The sequence below is a fragment of the Hyperolius riggenbachi genome, chromosome 12, assembly GCF_040937935.1.
Source record: "Hyperolius riggenbachi isolate aHypRig1 chromosome 12, aHypRig1.pri, whole genome shotgun sequence".
NCBI classification, from domain to species: Eukaryota; Metazoa; Chordata; class Amphibia; order Anura; family Hyperoliidae; genus Hyperolius; species Hyperolius riggenbachi.
Window position 1 is genome coordinate 52,185,566 of NC_090657.1, and position 20,703 is coordinate 52,206,268.

Genomic DNA, 20,703 nt, shown 5'->3' on the forward strand with positions numbered 1-20,703 from the left:
TAAGCCTGGCTACTTGCATGATGCTATCATGACAACAGGGTCCAAAAATCTCTTCTCTTTTGTCCGCTTGTCCTGTATCACTTGTTTTACCCTGTGTTACCTCTGTCTCTTCTCGGCCTTTTTTTTAACTCTGAGCCCGTGTCTCTTTTGTCCCTCTCTGTGTCACCTCATGTGCCTCTGTTTTTCTGTCGGTCTGTGTCCGGCTTCCCTCGTGCCCCTTGGCTCCCCCTGTCACCTCTAGTGCCCCCAGCTTCCCCATGACACCTCTTGTCTCTCCAGCTTCCCCATGTCATCTCTTGTCCCTCCAGCATCCTCTTGTGTCATTAATGTCCCCCCATCTCCCTGTGCCATCTTGTCCCCCCAGGTTCCCTTTGTCACCTTGTCCCCCCAGCATTCCCGTGTCACCTCTCGTCCCCCAGTTCTATCAATGTCCTCCCAGCTCCCCATATCTTCTCTTGACCCGCAGCTTCCATTTCATCTCGTGTCCCCCGAGCTCCCCCCTTGTCATCTCGTGTCCCCCCAGCTCCCCCCTTGTCATCTCGTGTCCCCCCAGCTCCCCCCTTGTCATCTCGTGTCCCCCCAGCTCCCCCCTTGTCATCTCGTGTCCCCCCAGCTCCCCCCTTGTCATCTCGTGTCCCCCCAGCTCCCCCCTTGTCATCTCGTGTCCCCCCAGCTCCCCCCTTGTCATCTCGTGTCCCCCCAGCTCCCCCCTTGTCATCTCGTGTCCCCCCAGCTCCCCCCTTGTCATCTCGTGTCCCCCCAGCTCCCCCCCTTGTCATCTCATGTCCCCCTAGCCTCCTCCCCTGTGTCATCAATGTCCCCTCCCCCCACTCCCAGTGTCATCTCATGTCCCCCAGGACATTCAGGCGGGCGGGGGCCCGTCACGGGGCTCATTGTTGTCGTCGCCTCCCCTCCCCCCCCCCCCCTCCAGATGGCGGCCCTGGCCCACTCAACCGAAACTGCTCTCACCAAAGTGGTCAATGACCTTGCCTTAGCTAAAGCTGAAGGTAAATACTCCATTCTCCTCCTCCTTGACCTTTCAGCAGCTTTTGACACAGTAGATCATCCCCTACTCCTCCAGTCCATGGGTATTCACGATCTCGCCCTGACCTGGCTTTCATCCTACCTCTCCAACCGCTCCTTCACGACCGCCTTCAATGAGTCCTCGTCCACCCCCAACCACCTCTCAGTGGGAGTCCCCCAAGGCTTGGTCCTTGGCCCCCTACTGTTCACTCTATACACATCCTCCATTGGCAAGGTTATGTCCTCCATGGGTTTAACCAATCTGTATGCAGATGACACCCAGATATACCTCCACACACCTGACATATCCACCACTACCATGGACAAGGTCTCCTCCTGCCTATCAGCCATCTCCTCCTGGATGTCTACTAGGTTCCTGAAACTAAATCTAGACAAAACAGAATTTATGATCTTCCCACTGCTGCCATCCATGAACCTCCCAGATGTGCATGTCACTGTTAACCACACTACCATTTGCCCTACCTCTCAAGCTCGCTGTCTTGGTGTCACCCTGGATTCCGCACTCTCCTTCACTCCCCACATCCAAAACCTCACAAAGTCCTGCAACTTCCACTTTTGTAACATCTGTAAGATTCGCCCTTTCCTGACCTCTGCCACCACCAAACTCCTCATCTATGCTCTCATAATTTCCTGCCTTGACTACTGCAATGCCCTTCTGTCTGGTCTCTCTATAACCCGAATAGCCCCACTGCAGTCCATCATGAATTAATGCGGCAGCCCGAATTATCGACTGCACCCTTCGCTCCACCACGGCGGATCCCCTCCTTGAATCCCTCCACTGGTTTCCTATCCAGCCCAGAATCCGATTCAATATACTGTTTCTGACCTACAAATCTGTCCACAAAACCTGTCCAACCTACATTTCCGATCATACTCAGAGGTACACACTTAGCCGCTCACTCTACTCTTCCTATGATCTTCGCCTGACCACCCCCGCATCACCCAGTCCCATGCACGCCTCCAGGACTTCTCAAGAGCTGCTCCAACACTATGGAACTCCCTACCTCCACCCATTAGGGCAGCCCCCTCCTTCAACATCTTCAAGAAGGCCCTCAAAACTCACCTTTTCACTCTGGCCTACTACCCTTCACAAGTGCTCTAAACCCACAGCTGAATTCTGGTCCCCTACCTTTTGTGTCCTTACCTCTCCCTCTAGATTGTAAGCCTTTGGGCAGGGTCCTCTTCCTTTTGTGTCCTACCTGATCATGCACCTCCATTACTGTGAACCCATGCTATGCATCTGAGTGAACCTAACTTGCTTAATCTCCCTGCTCCCATCCAGTGACTAAGCATTAACTTGTACTCATGATCTGGTCTCAGCGCTGCGTAATATTTTGGCGCTTTATAAATACAATAAATAAATAGGGACTAATATACTGCAGTTACTAAAAAGTACAGAAAGATGTTTTTCTGTATAGTTCAGAACAACGTTTTTGGAAGAAAAAGCTGTGTATGAAAGAGGACAGCGTTTAAGTACATATACGTTTTTGCTACTAAAAAGGATCATTGATTGTTTTAGGCAAAAGTCTAAAATATGTATGTAGCTTCACAGTGGTAACTCATCCTTTTTTTTTTTTTTTTTTTTTTTTTTTCCCCCCCCTTCGCAGCTCTGCTCCTGTTGTATGATGTCACCAACAGACAGTCCTTCAACAACATACGTGTAAGTGTCAAAAACGCTTTTCTTCCCTAACATGAGTATTTCTGCATCCATCACGTACAGGCACAGGATTAAATCACATGAGACTATAGGCACAGATGTCCTGGTGCACTAGACTTTGCCCTACGTGAACCTACAGACCCCAGCCAAACCGCACCGCAGGTGTCCTGGACCTGGCTGACCCAGCTGTCACTCCTCTCTTAATTCACTTGCCCAACATATTGAGTAGCCAGAGGCAGGGCTGTGGAGTCGAGAAGTCGGAGCAATTGTTTGGTACTGGAGTTGGGAGTGGGATGATTTTTGTACCCACTCCACAGCCCTACAGGGGCATGTGGAGTCAGAGCAATTTTGGGTACCTGGAGTCGGAGTCGATGGTTTCATATGTTGGAGTCAGATGACTTTTGTACAGACTCCACAGCCCTGGCCAGAAGTGTACTCTCAGTATTAAGTAGCAAAAGGTGACTCAAAGTATTAACCCTCCTGGCGGTTAATTTTTTTTGACAAAATGGCAAAAATCCTTTTTTTTTTAAATTTTTTTTTTTTGTGTTTCATGTAAAGCTACCAGAGTGGTAGCTACATGAAACACCACTAGAGGGCGCATGTGTCCCTCTACGGCATCAATAGCAAACAGGGGAACGCGTATATAACGCACTCCCCTGTTTGGCTTCTCCTGTCGCCATGGCGACGATCGGAATGACGTCATGGACGTCAGCCGACGTCCTGACGTCAGACACCTCCGATCCAGCCCATAGCGCTGCCCGGAACTCATTGGTCCGGGCAGCGCAGGGCTCTGGCGGGGGGCCCTCTTGCGCCGCTGCGTACGGGCGATCGCCGCAGAGCGGCGGCGATCAAGCTGTACGCGCGGCTAGCAAAGTGCTAGCTGCGCGTACAGCATTTTAAATGGAGCAAATCGCTCCACCAGGGGCTGAGATATCTTCCTGCGCGGCATAGCCCGAGCTCAGCTCGGGCTTACCGCCAGGAAGGTTAAGTAGGTAGAGGTGCCCTAAGTTGAAGGTAGATCTCATCTGTGGAATGCTGAGTCTGGTGAGGAATGTCTCATTTACACTCCACTCGGACTCTGCATAGGGAAGCAGAGAGGGAGGCACTCTGAGGGGAGGTAGCTGCCCTTCCATCATCAGGCGCCTGTAGGCATGTACCTACAGCGCAATATGGTAAATCCGGCACTGATCATGTTTAACCACTTAAGGACCAGGGTTTTTTCTAATGATCGGTGCTGCGTGGGCTCTACAGCCCGCAGCACCGATCAGGATTGTGGCTGGGCGATCAGACTTCCCCCCCCCCCCCCCCTTTTTTTTTCCCCACTAGAGGGATGTCCTGCTGAGGGAGTCTGTTCGCCGCCGGCTATTACGGAGTAGCGGGGGGGGGCTCCTCAAAGCCCCCCTCCGCAGCCATTTCCGCCCTCCCTCCGCTTACCTCCCTCTCCCTCTACAGCAGTAATGCGCAGGATGGAAGTCCGTCCTGCGCCTGATAGGATCGGCTTCTGCCTATCAGATGCCGGCGATCCCCGGCCAATCAGAGGCCGGGGATCGCCGATCTACGTCACGGCGCTGCTGCGCAGCAGCGCCGTGTGATGTAAACAGCGGGGATTTCTTCCCCGCATGTTTACATTATGCGTGCGAGCCGCGATCGGCGGCTCGCACACTGTTCACGGAGACAGTCTCCGTGAACTAGCATGGAGCCGTTTCCATGCTGTACCACTAACGACCCGCCGACGCCTATCGGCGTTAGGCGGTCGTTAAGTGGTTAAATCGGCCACACTTAGTCCCTCTATCGTAATGTTGGTCTTTCCACCATTCTGCCTGTAGTAGTAACGAGGCTGGTCCTATGCCACCTGATTTCACCTCCACACCCGATGATGCCTTTTGGTAGTTTCTGATCATCCAGCAGTTAGATCAGAGGTGCCACTGAGCATAGACCACGTCTGTCCATCAGTGGACTGAACTTGGCATACGTTTATCTACGTGGTAGCAGTGGTGGTGTGGCCAGCCGGTCTCCACACCCCCGTCCTACCACCATTACCGTATGTGACTTGAGAGCTAACCTACCTGTGGGAAAAATACATTTCAAAACTAACGCACTGGTGCGCAAAACGAGTGGGGTCCCAAACGTTCTCACCGTCCGAGACCTGTACCTGAGTAAAGCAACAGACAAAACTGCATACCTAAAAGGCCATGAGTGAATGGGCTCACAGGAAAGCATGGACCCTTTCAACATGTTTGTTGGTCCATTCTGTGAACTGGTCTTGCTGTGTAGCACAATTAAAATGGTGCCTGGTAAAATGGGTACGAGATGCTGTTCATAATAGAATATTGGGTTCCAATACTCCTCCTCCTCAGAGTACTTTGCTTCGACTCTTCATGACTAGGGATGATGGAGAATCAAATACTTCTGAATTTATGCAAATTTGTATGCAAATATAGGCAGCTTCAAGTTGGGCCAATCAGTTTAAACCTGGGTTTAAATTGATTGGTCCATTTTCAAACTGCAAATATAAAAATTAGCATAAACTAGGACATATTTGCATCTCTTTGATCATCCCTATTCATGACCATATGTAGTTAAATATGCTTAAAGCGGATCCGAGTTGAAAAACTAACTATAACAAGTAACTTGTCTATATATCTTATCTTAAGTTTACATAGTTTACACAGCAAATCTAGCTGCATACAGCTTTAACATAATATGATTGATTATTCCTGTGATACAATGTCAGCAGTCATGTTGTTTGTAAACATTAACCAGAGACAGGCTTATCTGCATCTTGAGCAAAAAAAACTAATCCCCCCCTCTGTCATGATATAGCAGCTAGTTATAAGGTTGGGATAATACAGAAATATATTTTCATTTTTCTATCTGCTGTGTATTACGGTAGGTCAGAGATGTAGGTATGCCAGGCTAGCAGCTGGCTTCCTGGAGTTCTGTATGTACATGTAAATTAACCCTACCATTGTCTGCTAGAAGGAAGCTGTTACCTGGAATTGCTAGCTTGAGGCAAGGAAATGGCTCATTAGGCCTCTAGCCCATCTGCTGTCTCAGGTGTGATGGTCTGTTTGTCAATGACCACTACATTTGCACCTGAAGGTGACTGATGGTGAATAGGAACAGGAATGTTTGAAATTTACATGACAGACTACTGGAAATGGGTGAAGGGTTGAAGTCCTTTTGATACAATTTGTACCTCTGGAAATTTAATTATGTCTGAGATTTAATTAAACTAGTTCCCCCGTCCAAACGGGCTTGCAGCCTCAAGGCAAATATTCCAACATAAAAGGCAGGAGCAGATACCTAAAATCAGTCCACTCCTGACGGTAGCTGAAGCTGGTTTCCCGGTCCAAGCTAAGTGGCTCCTGGTCCAACCAGAACTGGGTCCGTCCACAAAAACCAAGTCCAAGGTTCTTCTATCTTGATCCCTGTTTATGTTGGGTAAGCAAATAGCCTTGTGTGTATCCTTGTACCTTTTATCCTTGCAACTTTTTACTTTTGTAACTTTTACTGTTTTTTTGTAAATCTTTTGTATATATTATTTTCTGCATTGTTCCACTTTTTCCTGGAATATTAAATCGTTATTTAATAAGTTTGACTTCTGCTGTACTAAACTAGCACTCATAGCCTAGAAGAGACTGAAGTGTAACTGTGTAAGTCCATGCCTGTTTGTACGTTTGGGCAACACTACCGTACGAGATTGTAATTGCATTGTGTGTATGGGGCACTTTTGCGCTCGACAGCAGAGTGGCGAACAGTATCGTTCGGAACGACTGTTAGTGCTTTTGCTGCACGACAGTGTAACTTGCATTACAAGTCAGTGCCTGATTGTGCCGGGTTACTGTACAACTGTACTGTGTGTGTATGTGCGTGGCGTTCCCGTATTTGGTCTAAAGCGCAAAGCTGACCTGAATACGAAAACGCGGATTGGGCGCTGAACACTCGACAGCTGAGTGGACGTGTCTAGCAACAGCTAGTGGTGGCAGTAAGGAGCGTTTGAGGGGTCCCAGCCTTGTTTGTAGCTTGAATAAACAAAAACAAAAAAGTATTTGGCTTGAAGAATGCCCTATAAACAATAGGAAAGGAACACAATTATGCAATGAGTAAAAGTTCATCTCTGATTCACTTTGTGTCTGGCAATTGCTGTTTCTTTCAGCTGTTGCATAGGTATGTTCATAGCTTCACATATGCTGTTTATTCATCTTGACCTCTATCGTCCTCTTCTTCGTTTGCCCTCAGTTACTCGAGATACTCTGCTTATTGGCTTAGATTAGGTTAGAGATGGTCCTTTCCTAAGGCAGTAAATGTTGCAAACAATAAACATGAGCTCTATACTGCCCCTTAAAGGGAATCTGAAGTAACTGACATATTTAGGCTGTCCTATTTATGTTAAATTATGCAAGTTGCCTGTGAGGTAAACATGCAAAAATAGCTCACCCTGCTATTGCAATTTTCCGGCGGCGTAAATTACGATTCCCCCTCCAGGCCGCCATGGACTCTGGGTAAGATGGAAGTCTGCTGACTGCTGAATTGCACTGTTTTGTTTTTTTTCTCGTAAGTTGTGCTCAGTCTTTTGCCGACACCCAAATTTCCCTCTGAGCACTGCTATCTACTATAGCTGTAAATCGCATTACAGTCTAAGGCGCTGCCAAAATGTCCAGCGCCGTTTTCACCTGTCTCAGCCTGGAAGTCCTGCTGATCCTCTGCCCCTAATGGTGCCCATACACTTGATTTCCCGCCGATACACAGCTGATTCGATCACTGTGATCGAATCTGCTATGAAATCGGTGCGCAAACGCTGACCGATCGACCGATTTTCGTCCGAAATCGATCCGTCCGCGCAGAATATTTTGGTTGATCGCTGGCGGGTCGGGAGTGCGTCAGTAGCGGCGTTCGAATGACTGACGCTAGCGGCAATACATTACCTGTATAGCCGGCGCGTGTCCCCGCAGTCCCTTCTCCGTGCTGGGCTCCGGCTGACTTCCCTTACTTCCTGTCGGGGGAAGTTTAAACAGTAGAGCGCTCTCTGTTTAAACTTCCCCTGACAGGAAGTAAAGTGAAGCTAAAGTGCAGAGAAGAGACAGCGGAGACCGGGGAACTCGCGCCGGCCGAATCAGGTAATGTATGCTGGTGGCAGCTCCACAGATTGTGAATCGATTTCGTAGTGAAATCGATTCAAAATCTGTTTGCAGTGTAGGCAGCCAATAGATCGCTCTTTGATCTGATTAGATCACAGAGGGATCTATCTGCTGGTCCATCTGGTGGCAATCGACCAGTGTATGGCTGCCTTAATACATTTAGCCATAGACCCTGAACAAGCATGCAGCAGATAAGATGTTTCTGACAACAATCTGACTAGATTAGCTGCGTTCTTGTTTCAAGTGTGTGTGATCCAGATACTACTGCAGCCAATATGATCTGCAGAACTGCCAGGCAAATGGTATTGCCTGAGCACATCCCAGTGGCTGCAGCTCTTGAGCACTTTGAGTCTGACAGGAGAAAAGCGCTATATAAATGTTCGGATTATTATTATTGTTTAAATGGAAACAAATATGGCAGCCTCCATATATCTCGCCTTGGGGTGTTTTTTTTTTTTTTTTTTTTTTTTAAATTTTAATTTATCTTACCAGCTCAAAAAAAATTCAAATGTTTTTTCTTTTCTCTTCTTCCCAGGCTTGGCTTACAGAGGTGCACGAATACGCTCACAAGGATGTGGTCATCATGCTGCTTGGCAACAAGGCGAGTGTAACTTCCTGCCAGCCTGCCATTCTCTGAATTGTGAAACTCTGCATGGTTTAGTTTTGCACATAACGTGCAGAATAGCTGAATCACACTGACTTGTGCACAAGCTGCAGCATGGCCGATGCGCGGATACAATCGCTATGCATTTCCTGAGGTTACTCTGAGGCAAACACTTGTAGGGCTGTGGTATATGTACACGAATCATGTCATCTCAAAAGAAAAAAGACCAGCTAATATTGTTTAGCATGGTAATGTCATAGGTCTAGTGTACATCAGCATTTTTTATTTCATTTATTGCCTTTGATCTAAATTTTTTATAAAGCACTTAAGAGGCATGTTCAAAATGCAGTTTAGATTTTTGCAGTAGATCCCAGGGTGCATTTTATTCAACACAGCTTGTCCTGTTTTCATGCATTTGATATCCTTTCCTGACTGAAATAGGATGACGTTCAAATGTAAATTATTGCTGTTCAACACAAATGAGAAGCATATGAAGTCTGAAATGAAACCCTCAGGGGCGTAACAATAGCGTGACTCCCGGGGGGAGGTGTTGCCAAAGAGGGCCCAGCCCTGGATTGGGGAGTAGTGGCAGGAGCTTCGTACTCTACCTCAACTTGGCGGTGGGACAGGTTCTCCTTGCTACTATGTAGCCGCATTCCCCTCAAACGCACTGTTCCAGTGCTGGGAACCTCAAACCTGTTCAACAGGGGCTTGTGAAATAGGTTAGCGCAGCTGCGATTCCATCTGTGTACAAGTGCGGCCGCATTGCACAGGCGCAAAATGGTCTCTTTTGTAGTATATACAGGTGCTGATCCAAACGTTATCTCATGTGTATGTTCCACCAGCTGCTCAGGATAAACCACATCCACAATCGGTTCCAAGAAAAATGCATACAAATCCACAGCGCTTGGTACTTAAATCGGCATCTGCAGTAACCCCACAGTGCTCAAAAGCATATTTCCACAGTGACCATCACCAGAAATAAATTGAGAAAGTTCACTTCTCCATCCAAGAATCACATAAACATTTATTAGAAGCTGAATCTACATCACTGTTCCCTGATGACGGCGCAAGGCCGAAACCGGTAGGAACTGGAGACTGGGCAACTTATAGGAGATCGTTTTTGGGATTTTAAATGTGTACTGGGTTACACTATAAGCTTTTAACTACTAAGGGTCCCTGTCAAAAGGACCCTGGAAGTAAGTCATTGTATATGTGATGTAGATTCAGCTTCTAATAAATGTTTGTGATTCTTGGATGGAGAAGTGAACTTTCTCAATTTATTTCTGGTGATGGTCACTGTGGAAATATGCTTTTGAGCACTGTGGGGTTACTGCAGATGCCGATTTGAGTACCAAGCGCTGTGGATTTGTATGCAAAATGGTCTGTGCGATAACACGGAGCCGCTCTTGCACTGCTTCTCCTTCCGTAAACAAGCGGCTCCATACTGCTGTGCAGGTCCTGCAGTGTGGCCACACTCGTCCATGAACAGGAGCATAGCCGCAAAGGAAAACAGGATGTCTGCAACCAGCAGTGGGCTCAAGAGGGATCCGAAAAGTCCCCTACTGCGGCAATTATCTAACTTTTCTGGATTTTAGAAAGTCACAGGTTGCTTTTAGCGACATCCACTAGAGGGCGCAAGTGTATGTATAAATAGACATTTTTTTACACAGCGATGTATCCTGATCAGTCAACTCATTAAATCGACCTGAACTCAGACCTCCTCTCTGGTCTAAAGCACCATGTACACCGTATAGTTTGTGGTGCGATTCGATTCAATCCGACATGTCCAGTCAGGATTCGATTCGATAGTGTGGTCGAATGTCATTGCAAAACAATGGCAAATCAATCACACTACCGATCTAATCAAATCCCGATCGGACTTATCGATACACACAAAAAATTGTATGGTGTACATGGGGCTTAAAAATGTGCAACAGCATCATAATCTTCAAATAAAAAACATTTTTGTTACAGCTGATAAGAATCCTGCAATAAATCTGCATTGTTTTTGTTTCCTGATTCATGGAAGCAGATATATTAACATCTTGAGCTTTCAAATGAGCTTATCTGCCTTATCTGCCATGGCCCTCATGTGACACGGGGGGATCAAATTACAACTAGTGATTAGACACAAATGAGGTGGAATTAAACAGGCTAAACTCTCTAAATACATACAAGGTGCATTTCCCTGTTTTCCTTGTGTCCTGTGCAAGAGTTCAGGTCCACTTTAAAGGAGTTGTTAGCCATAAAATGCCTGATATATTTACCCGGGGCTTCCTCCAGCCCCTTGCAGCCGACATGTCCCACGTCACATCTCTACTCGCAGATGCCGACCTGGGGTCCCCGCCGGTGCAGAGGGCAACCTTGAGTTTGTCCTCCAGTGCACCAGCGCGAGTGTTGCTGTAAGTCAAGCCCATGTTGTCCGCAGTGTACTGCGCAGGCACAAAACTACTGCGGCTGCGCAGTACACTGGACAACATGGACCTGATTGACAGCGGCACTTGCGCAGACGCACTAGCGGAGTACTGCCTCTGTACCGGCAGGGACCCCAAGCCGGCGGCTGTGAGTGGAAATGCGGCATGGGACATGTCTGCTGCAAGGGGCTGGAGGAAGCCCCGGGTATGTATATCAGGGGGCAGCATTTTATGGCTGACCACTCCTTTTAAAGGGGAACTGAAGTGATAGGTATATGGAGGCTGCCATGTTTATTTCCTTTTAAGCAATACCAGTTGCCTGGCAGCCCTGCTGATCATCTGTCTCTAATACTATTAGCCATAGCCCCTGAACAAGCATGCAGCAGATCAGGTGTTTCAGACTTTAAAGTCAGATCTGGCAAGACTAGCTGCATGCTTGTTTCTGGTGTTATTCAGATACTACTGCAGAGAAATAGACCAGCAGGGCTGCCAGGCAACTGGTATTGATTAGCAGGAACAGGAAATAAATATGGCAGCCTCCGTATACCTCTTACTTCAGTTCCCCTTTAAAACCACTTGCATAGCATTGTGCAAGGAAATGCATATGGCAGCCTCTGTATACCTCTTACTTCAGTTCCCCTTTATAACCACTTGCATAGCATTGTGCAAGTGTCCCTTGCGTCAATAGAGCATCTCTGACCCACCTAGGCATAGCCTCTTCAAAACCCCTGAAGGTGTCCTGTGGTATCTGGCACCACATCGGCAGCAGATCCTTTAAAGGGATCCTGAACTGAGCAGTATATAGTGGCTCCCATATTTTTCTTTTAATAAATACCACTTGCCTGGCAGTCCTGCTGATGTCTTTGACTGCAGTAAAGGAAAAAAAAATTCTCAAAGATAAACTTGCCGTGATCAGTTTGTTTACTCAGTTTTGTCATATTGCAGGGGTTAAATGAACCTTAAGAGACCTCTTAAGGTGGCCATACACTGGTCGATGTGCCATTAGATCGACCAGCTGACAGATCCCTATCTGATCGAATCTGATCAGAGAGGGATCGTATGGCTGCCTTTACTGCAAACAGATTGTGAATCGATTTCAGCCTGAAACCGATTCACCATCTGCTGAGCTGCTCCTGCCGCCTGTTCCCCCCCCCCCCCCCCCCCCGTATACATTACCTGATGCTGGCTCCCGGGCATCTTCTCCGCATTGCACGGCTCTGTTCCGGCTCCATCCCGGCGCTTCCTGTGTTACTCCGTGACCAGGAAGTTCAAATAGAGCGCCCTCTATTTGAACTTCCTGGTCACTGCAATGACACAGGAAGCGCCGTGATGGATGGAGCCGGAACAGAGCCGTGCAGCGCGGAGAAGACGCCCGGGAGCCAGCGTCAGGTAATGTATACCTGATCGGATCGGCCGCCGCTAGCGACGCTCTCCCTACCCGCGGGCGATCGAGGGTAATTTCCCGCACGGCGCGATCGACGGACCGATCCTATTTCGGGAGGAAATCGGATCGGCGGCTGCGATTACCGCGAACGATTTGCAGCAGATTCGATCCCAGAAAAATGTTAAAAATGATACATACCTGGGACTTCCTCCGCCCCTCCTTCAAGCTGATCAGTCTCTCGCCATCTTCCTGGGGTGCCTGGATCCTCCTCTAGGTGGGCTGGTAATTCTGGTGCCCACAGCTGCCTCCTCCAACCCCAGCAGAATGCCCACAAGAAGTACACTCATGGAAATTTACATGTCAAGTGTGCTATAGCACTTGCATTGCACTTTATTGCATGTTTGTATGCAAGTATTTATTAAAGCTACAGTGCCAAAAAAAAATTCTCATCTTGGATTATTTTGGACTGCACTGCCAGTCGAGCACGTAGCTATCTTCTGAGGTGTACTGTTTGCAGCACATTAATGGAATTATGGATGTTTAATACAGCAGTTGTCTGAGTGCCTCCCCCCCCCCCCCCTCCCTTTTTCTACGGACCTTAAAAGAAACCTGAGAGTTAGAAACACATAAAATATTATACATACCTGGGGCTTCCACCAGCCCCTTTCCTGCTGATCAGTCTCTCGCCCTCTTCCCGGGCCGCCTGGATCCCCCTGTAGGTGGGCTGGTAATTCTGCCCGTCGGGGCGGAACAGGCGAGCGTGCGCAGCCTGACTGTGCCTATGCCGACTGGTGGAATTTCCAGGCTGCCTAGTGGAAGATCCAGGTGGCCCAGGAAGAGGGTGAGAGACTGATCAGCCGGAAGGGGGCTGGAGGAAGCCCCAGGTATGTATAATTTTTTTTTTATTCACTTTATTTTTTTTCTGTGTCTCAGGTACACTTTAATGACCCTCAACTTCAGTTTATAGTTTAAGCCAAGTATCCAGTGGCAGATCACGGCCAAATGGATTGGGGATCTCCACCACGAACAATTGTTCCCTGACCCATCTGGCCGAATCGACATGGCATCGGAAATGTACGATCATGTAAACTATTATTTACACAATCGTGGCAAAACCCCCGGAAGTCGATCAGGATCAAAACGATCCTCCATGATTTAATTGGACCCCTGGGTCGTTCAAAAATGAGTGATTGCCATGGGTGGTGTGAGTCCTAAACAAGTTTTTTTTTTTTTTAAAGGATGTTGCGCAATATTGCAGAAAAAAAATGGATGCGAAAAATAGTTTATGAAAATGGGCTTTTAAAAAGGTGACTTAACATAGAAACATGACCTACAGGGTAAACGTGCATGAATGGAATGTACTCTTTTCAGGAATGAGAACTTTTACTTACATATTTCTAAATGCTATCAGCAGTTCTTGGACATGAGATCCTTTTTGATTGTTTTGGACTTGTTGGCGCTTTCGTAGGGTATGCAGAGCACATTTTTCTTCTGAAGGCTTTTGTGCTGTCTTGTTTGCAGTGTGACATGAGCAGCTCCCGAGTCGTCCGGACAGAAGAGGGGGCGTCTCTGGCGAAGGTTGGCGTTTACATTCTGTACAGTAATATGTATTTATCAGCACTGTATCTTCAGCAGAGAGCAGGTTGATTTTGCTGTTTACCTTTTACCTGCTTGTATTGTAGGAGTACGACATCCCCTTTATGGAGACCAGTGCCAAGACAGGTTTAAATGTGGAGCTGGCGTTTATGGCTGTAGCAAGGTAAGCGTTTGCTGAATTACATGATACACTAGGAATCGCATGCGATTTTGTAATGGGCTTGACTTTTTAGCAGGAAAGAAATCCAAAACTACAAATGCACGCAGTTTTCTGCTTCTTTCCTCAGACCGCATGTGTCTCGTATCCGATGTATGCCTATCATGACGCAAATGTATTGCATTTTATGCGCATGCTTTTTTAAATGTAAATCCTATCTGGTGATGCATTTCTTATAGTCCCCAGGAGCCAGACCGATAAGCAAATAGCACACAAGCAAAATTGTTGAAACGCACAAATTCGCTATGTAGCAAAACACATAAAAACAAAAAGCGCATATGCAGCAAAATGTATGCGCTTACAAGCAAAAAAGGGTGCTCCCTGCTTTGGACAAAAATCTAATATAGCCTATGTCTTTACTAGACAAACCGCTATGTAAAAAGCGTAGGGCTGGTGCTCACGGGTTTATCCTATCACAAAAAAATGTAAAATGCACGTGTATCTGTATAAAATGTACATTTGTTCACAAGCAGAATGCCCTACATATGACTTTTCTCCTATGTTGCTGTCACTTACAGTATACAGTAAAATCTGACGGATCTGACGAGTTTAGGACTAGTCCATCTCCTCATGGGGACTCTCAAGGGTTTCCTTCTATTCAAAAGCACTTACTGAATGGCTCAGCAAGTGCAGTGATTAGCCCCAATAACAGAGGTGTGGTCTCCCCCCCCCCCCCCCCCCTCAAGGCCGTCTTCTCCAGTTACAGAGCAGAACAGCGGCCCCAATTTTGGGCCAGAAATGGTGTCTTATGGTCTGGGAAATATGGCCCTTCTTAAAAATATGTATTTGAAATGTTACCATTTCCCATTACCTTTGGGTGATAGCTATTGCCTGCGTGTACATAGCTTTAGGAAACCATTCAGTTAGGGATTAAGTAGAAATTTCTAGGATACAAGTAGAAATGTCCATGTCTTATTTGTAGAATTTGCAGATTGGTTTCGATATTGTACTGCCTCTGACATTGGAAACCAGGGGGTGAATCTTGGTTGGAGCCAGTGCCTATTCAGTAAGGAGTCCTTGGGTAAGACTCCCTGCCTAATGCTCCAGAGTGGCCTACTGAGCATGCCCTTCAACTCCAAGCACTTGAGGGCTATAGCCACGGACAGCACAAAGGTTGCTGGATGGTGTAATGTTTAGAGACACTGAAGCGAAAAAAAATGATATTATGATTTGTATGTGTAGCACAGCTAAGAAATAAAACATTAAGATCAGGTACATCAGTGTAATTGTTTCCAGTACAGGAAGAGTTGAGAAACTCCAGTTGTTATCTCTATGCAAACAAGCCATTAAGCTCTCCGACCAAGTTAGTCATGGAGAGAGCTGTTATCTGACTTTTATTATCTCAACTGTTCCTGGACTATTTACTTTTCCTCTGCTAGAGGAGAGGTCATTACTTCAGACTGCTCTGAAAGACTCATTTTGAATGCTGAGTGTTGTGTAATCTGCACATATTATAGAATGATGCAATGTTAGAAAAAACACTATATACCTGAAAATAAAAGTATGAGAATATTTTCTTTGCTGCTAATCTTCTAGTAATTATTCATAGTACACAACCAATTCACTATATCATATTTTTATTTTCGCTTCAGTGTCTCTTTAAAGCGGTATCGTCACCATAAAAATCAAATTTCAACAGCAACTGGTCTGAGTGTATTAAGTGAAAGATGCAAATCCTGCATTCAAAACTTTCAAAACATTTTCTGCTGTTAAGATTTGGAGTTATTATATACCTTAGGAGCATTGGCTCTTTAGTAGTCAGTGCCAAAGAATTGCATGTTGGGGGTTCTTTTTATCTATAATATATTCCTCCTCTTCCCTTTATTTCCCTGTCTGCTGCTTATCTGAAAGCTGATCCCCTACTGACTTGTGTTTACAAGCAAGGCTGAGGTGACTCAGTGATTGGAGGAGGCAAGAAAAAAAAGTAAAGGGCAGAAATGACATCACGAGTTAGCCTTTACTGTGGGCAACAGACATGGCCCCCACCACTAACAGAATTCTCGTAATTTACTATACAGCATTCACTGAAATCAAAACGTGGACAGTACAATACATGTGTTATGTAACTAGATCAAGTATTTATCTACTTATATATGTGTTTTTTTTTTCCCTGGAACAGTATGGCTGATCCTACTGCTTTAAGGGCTCTGCCTCTGACACAGGAGACCTGGGTTCGAATCTCGGCTCTGCCTGTTCAGTAAGCCAGCACCCATTCAGTAGGAGACCTTGGGCAAGTCTCCCTAACACTGCTACTGCCTGTAGAGCGCGTCCTAGTGCCTGCAGCTCTGGCAATTTGAGTCTGCCAGGAGAAAAGAGCGATATAAATGTTCTGTGTTTGTTTTTGTTTATACAGCTGTTGGACATCAATTTTATTTTATCCAAAAGTAAATGAAATGTTCACTGTGCAATGTGTTTTTTTTCTCCACCCAGGGAGTTGAAGCACAGGTCCAGCCAACCAGATGAGCCGAGCTTCCAGATCCACGAATACATCGAGTCACAGAAGAAGAAGAACCCATGCTGTGGTCTCCTCTCATTATGAACTGGGTCGTCACGAAAGCCCGTTGTCCCCCTTCCCAGGACAAGTTGTCTGGAGGTTGTTCTTACCCCATGATGAAGGGAACCACCTCTGGACACATTACTGGGAAACTAATTATTTAAAACTGCCAAGACTTGGGGGATGAGCAGAGCTCTTCCAAGTGGTTTTACTCAGGACTTTTTAGGACCTCTTAGCCACATACTATTATTAATATTTTAAGGAGTGTTTGGAGATGAAACTGTTACATGTTTTGTTTAGTTTTTTTGGTTTACAATCCATATGGTAAAACAGGCCAGAATTTAGAATGGATGTATTAGAAATGTCTGAGAAACAGAGCACCTGGGTGGTGTTATGGCAGTCACATGACTGTAAACCCCAGGTCATGTGACATCAATTGTGGGCCTCTTTTTGAAGCCTTAGCAGACACTGGTTGTACAGTGTATGGTTACACCACAGAATGAGGTCTGAGACCTTAATCAGGTATGCCCTTAGACTGCTGCCATAAAGGGGATAGGTAAGTATAACCTCACTCAGTGTCACCAGTTGTCATATCTAAATGGTCAATCTGCTTTAATTTTGAGAGGTTGAGGTGTAATGAATTAAAAAAATACTGTATCTGAGGTTCTAGCTCCGCCCACCTGCTGAGTTGCTATACAGTAGAATGGGGCCCACTTGAAAGGGGCAGAGTTTTAACCTTACAGGCAGACTTTGTTAGGAACCCCCAACTTATAAATACCATGAAGCCAGTGGGCATTAGAGCTAGACAGCCACCCCATAACCATATTGCCAGTTTGAGCTGGACTGAGCCTTAAAAAAATAAAAAATAAATAGGTTTGCTTTCATCTTTGTGCAGGGATGGACTGTTGCCTTATTTTTTAGTAGGATATCAACTGGCACAGACAATCTCCGGTCACTAATGCTGAGGTTTTCAGTTGGTTCAGAAAATGTGATTGGGTTACCAGTTGCTTTTCCCTCTGCAAACTCTTGGCTATGCAGTGTTGCTAAACAGGCAGTGATCACTTTTTGGAGGAGCCTTTGAGTAAAGCTGCTTTTCCCTTTAGTTTCTTTTATCTCCATCTTTTAGCCAATATTCCCCCCCCCCCCCCCCCCAATCCTCCACAGGGAAAAATAAAAAATTTTTGGTTATTGCACAGGTCCACCAGCCTGTCTGCCTGCCAGTGTTGTCCTCTTACACAGCCTCTGTCCCATTTTTACTTACTGTATTTTTTTTTTCTAATTTTAAGTCTTTGGACTTGCAGCATTGTATAGGACAGTAGTGGATTTCACCTTGTCTTGCACAGGACACAAGACACTTCCACATTCCGAACAAAACGGAGCCTTTAAACTTGTAGTGGGGGAAGGTGTTAACTACCCCTTTTTGCCGTCTATAACAAATGCATTCCATGTTGTGTTCAGTAGTGTTCCACATCACTCCAATACTTCCTCCTCCCAGGTTTGAAGGAGGAAGTATTGAATAGATGGAACACGATGTGGAATGCATCCGCTATAGGTGGAAAGAGTGAGCTGACCCACCCTACCCTGCCAAAGCCACAATTTAAAAGGATTAATTTCATTCAGAAATGTGAAAACCAAACTATAAAGCTTATGGTTACTAAAGACCCCCTTCATGGTGTCAAAGCATCGTTGCCAGAGTTGATGGCAATTAGTTGCTGCAAGTAGACCTATATTGTAGTTAAGTCCTCAATGATAACTAGTAGCTAGCACTATGGATTATCATTTTGAGGACCAATCAATTGCTTAGTGTCTCATTGACCTACGGTAGCTAGCACTAGTCATCCATGTGATGGTTCCCTTGGGGGATGACTTTCAGCATAGATTACTTTTTTTAGGCAGAGCCACTGATTAGCAATCTTCCTGCATCAGTGGAGATCACATGACTAGTGTCTTGGTATTGGTCACGTGACCAGCAACAAACTAAGCTTCAAGTCTGTCCCTTGTTAGACCTACAGCTACTGACCTGCTGGAAGTGTAAACACTCTTCCACTGCTCTGAGGGCATTCTACCGGCAAGCAGATGCCTCTGGTGCCAGCTAGTCTAGGGGTAAAAAAAAAATAAAAAAATCACACTAACCAGTCAGTTTTTCAGCTTGCCCTTAGTGTTGAGCAGAAAATTTAACTAATGGGGAAATCTGTGCTAGCCCCTGATCAATTGTCCTGCAGATATTCATTGTTAAAATGTGCCTGCCGTAGCTTGTGTTAGCAGGAGAGCTGAAATGCGCATTGTGGGTACATTCCTTACTCATGATTGCGTGTCAAATTCCCTCACCCCAAGAGGGCTGTCTATAGATGCTAGAGGACAATCCCAGGTCTGCAGGACCAACACAGCATGGTCATTGTGCAATGGTGGATTCCATACAGTTGTGCTACTTTCTCTTACAACAACCTATTTACAAGAATACTGTAAGTTCCCATTAGCTTAATTTGTGCATCTTCTCCACTCCTCCCCTGCTCGACATCAGCTAATTATTTTGCTGCACTCTTTGAAAGACAGGGCTGGTGTCCTAAAATAAAGACTTTGGTCCAGACTTTGTTCTGTGACAGTCAACTTGAACACAGTCTTCTGTGGCCTACTGTATTTTAGAATAAAGTCTTAACTCCATTAATTAATTGGATCAGGCAGACATAACAGATCTTTAAAAGACTGTAGCATCTCATTACTGTGCCAAAAATAGTTGAACAAAGTTTTACATGGAAGTTTGCGTGTTTGGTTGTGTGTGTGTGTGTGTATGGTACCCTGAATTCCCTTTTTCTAGGATTCTCCTTGTTTTGTATTGCTGAAGTTGCACAGCACTGCTTGTTTACATTTGATGTAATAAAGAATACTGTTCTTTGTGGCTTTCCTCTCGTTTCACTTTGTCTCAACTGTGTTTTTTGCACAAACTAATTTTTTTTTATAAATATTCTTTTCTAACCTCCCAACAGAAGAAAATAATCAAAACTTCCTTAAGTCAACCTACTCTGCAGATCCTCCTCTTTGGTTTATTATTAGTTTATATATCACCAGCATCTTCTGTGGCGCTGTACAACAGCATACAGGGTATAACAAAATAAACAATACAACAGTTAATACAAGACGAGTGGATAACGGCTAATGCAGTGAACAAATTAACTACATATTTTTACAGTGGTGGGGGCTATGTACACCCATTACACAGCATTGTGAGACAAAAGGGGAAGAGAGCCCTGGCCAAAAGACCTTACAGTCAAGGTTTAAGGTATAGGACATTAGTTAAAAAGAAGCAGTATATGGAGTGGTAGAAATGGTCGTCGGTGGGCAGTGACCTAGGTAGGAGAGTATGCTTGCCTGAAGAGGTGAGTTTTCAGATTGCGTCTAATAAAAGTATAGGTGAGTGGCGTATGTGTAGAGAGAGAGAGTGTGTTCCAAAGGAGGGGAAAGGATAGAGAGAAGTCTTGTAAGCTGGACTGAGAAGAGGTGACCAGTATTTTAAATTGTATCCTTTGTGTAGCTTCAACTTAACAGAAGGCATTCTCTCCAAACAGGAAAGACTTTCTCATCACCTCCCATCACAACTACCATTTTTCTACTTCCTTCTGAAGATCCATAAATTATTAACCATCCACCCTGGCCACCCCATCATATCTGCTACATATGAATATCTACATCATTCCTTTAAAAATGTTATCACTTTTACCCTCTTTTCTTTGCTATTCCAGTAATTTACTAGAACACCTAACTGGGTCACTTTGGACGTATCCGCTCTTTACACCAACATTAAACATAATATTGGTCTCTGTTCTATAGCTCATTTTCTCTATTCTGATTCCACCATCCTCACTCATCAAAAAAACGTTCTCCTACGTGCTACACAATTCATACACTCACATAATTTTTTTTCCTTTCAAAATTATATTTACCTACAGATCCAGGGCACAGCCATGGGGGCTAATTTTGCACCTTCATACGCAAATCTAATTATGGGACTGTTCGAAAAATGATTTCTTACCCATAAACCATTTTCCAACAATATTTTACACTACGGGTGATATATAGACAATATCATAATCATTTGGGAGGGGTACAGAGAAACCATACACTAATTTGTCGATCTCATCAACAAAGCCTGGG

General features: G+C 45.5%; 1 protein-coding gene across 3 annotated transcripts in view; it reads left to right on the forward strand.

Annotated features, from left to right (window-relative positions):
• LOC137540851 (ras-related protein Rab-37-like) overlaps nt 1–19,452 on the forward strand; it is an 88,647-nt gene extending 69,195 nt beyond the window's left edge. For all 3 annotated transcript variants that reach the window (XM_068262022.1, XM_068262024.1, XM_068262023.1), the window contains 5 exons: nt 2,652–2,704; nt 8,378–8,443; nt 13,769–13,825; nt 13,930–14,006; nt 16,491–19,452. In XM_068262022.1, coding sequence (XP_068118123.1) covers nt 2,652–2,704; nt 8,378–8,443; nt 13,769–13,825; nt 13,930–14,006; nt 16,491–16,599 — 362 coding nt within the window. In that variant the 3' untranslated portion in view covers nt 16,600–19,452. The remainder of the gene's footprint in view (nt 1–2,651; nt 2,705–8,377; nt 8,444–13,768; nt 13,826–13,929; nt 14,007–16,490) is intronic.
• The last annotated feature ends 1,251 nt before the right edge of the window (nt 19,453–20,703 follow it).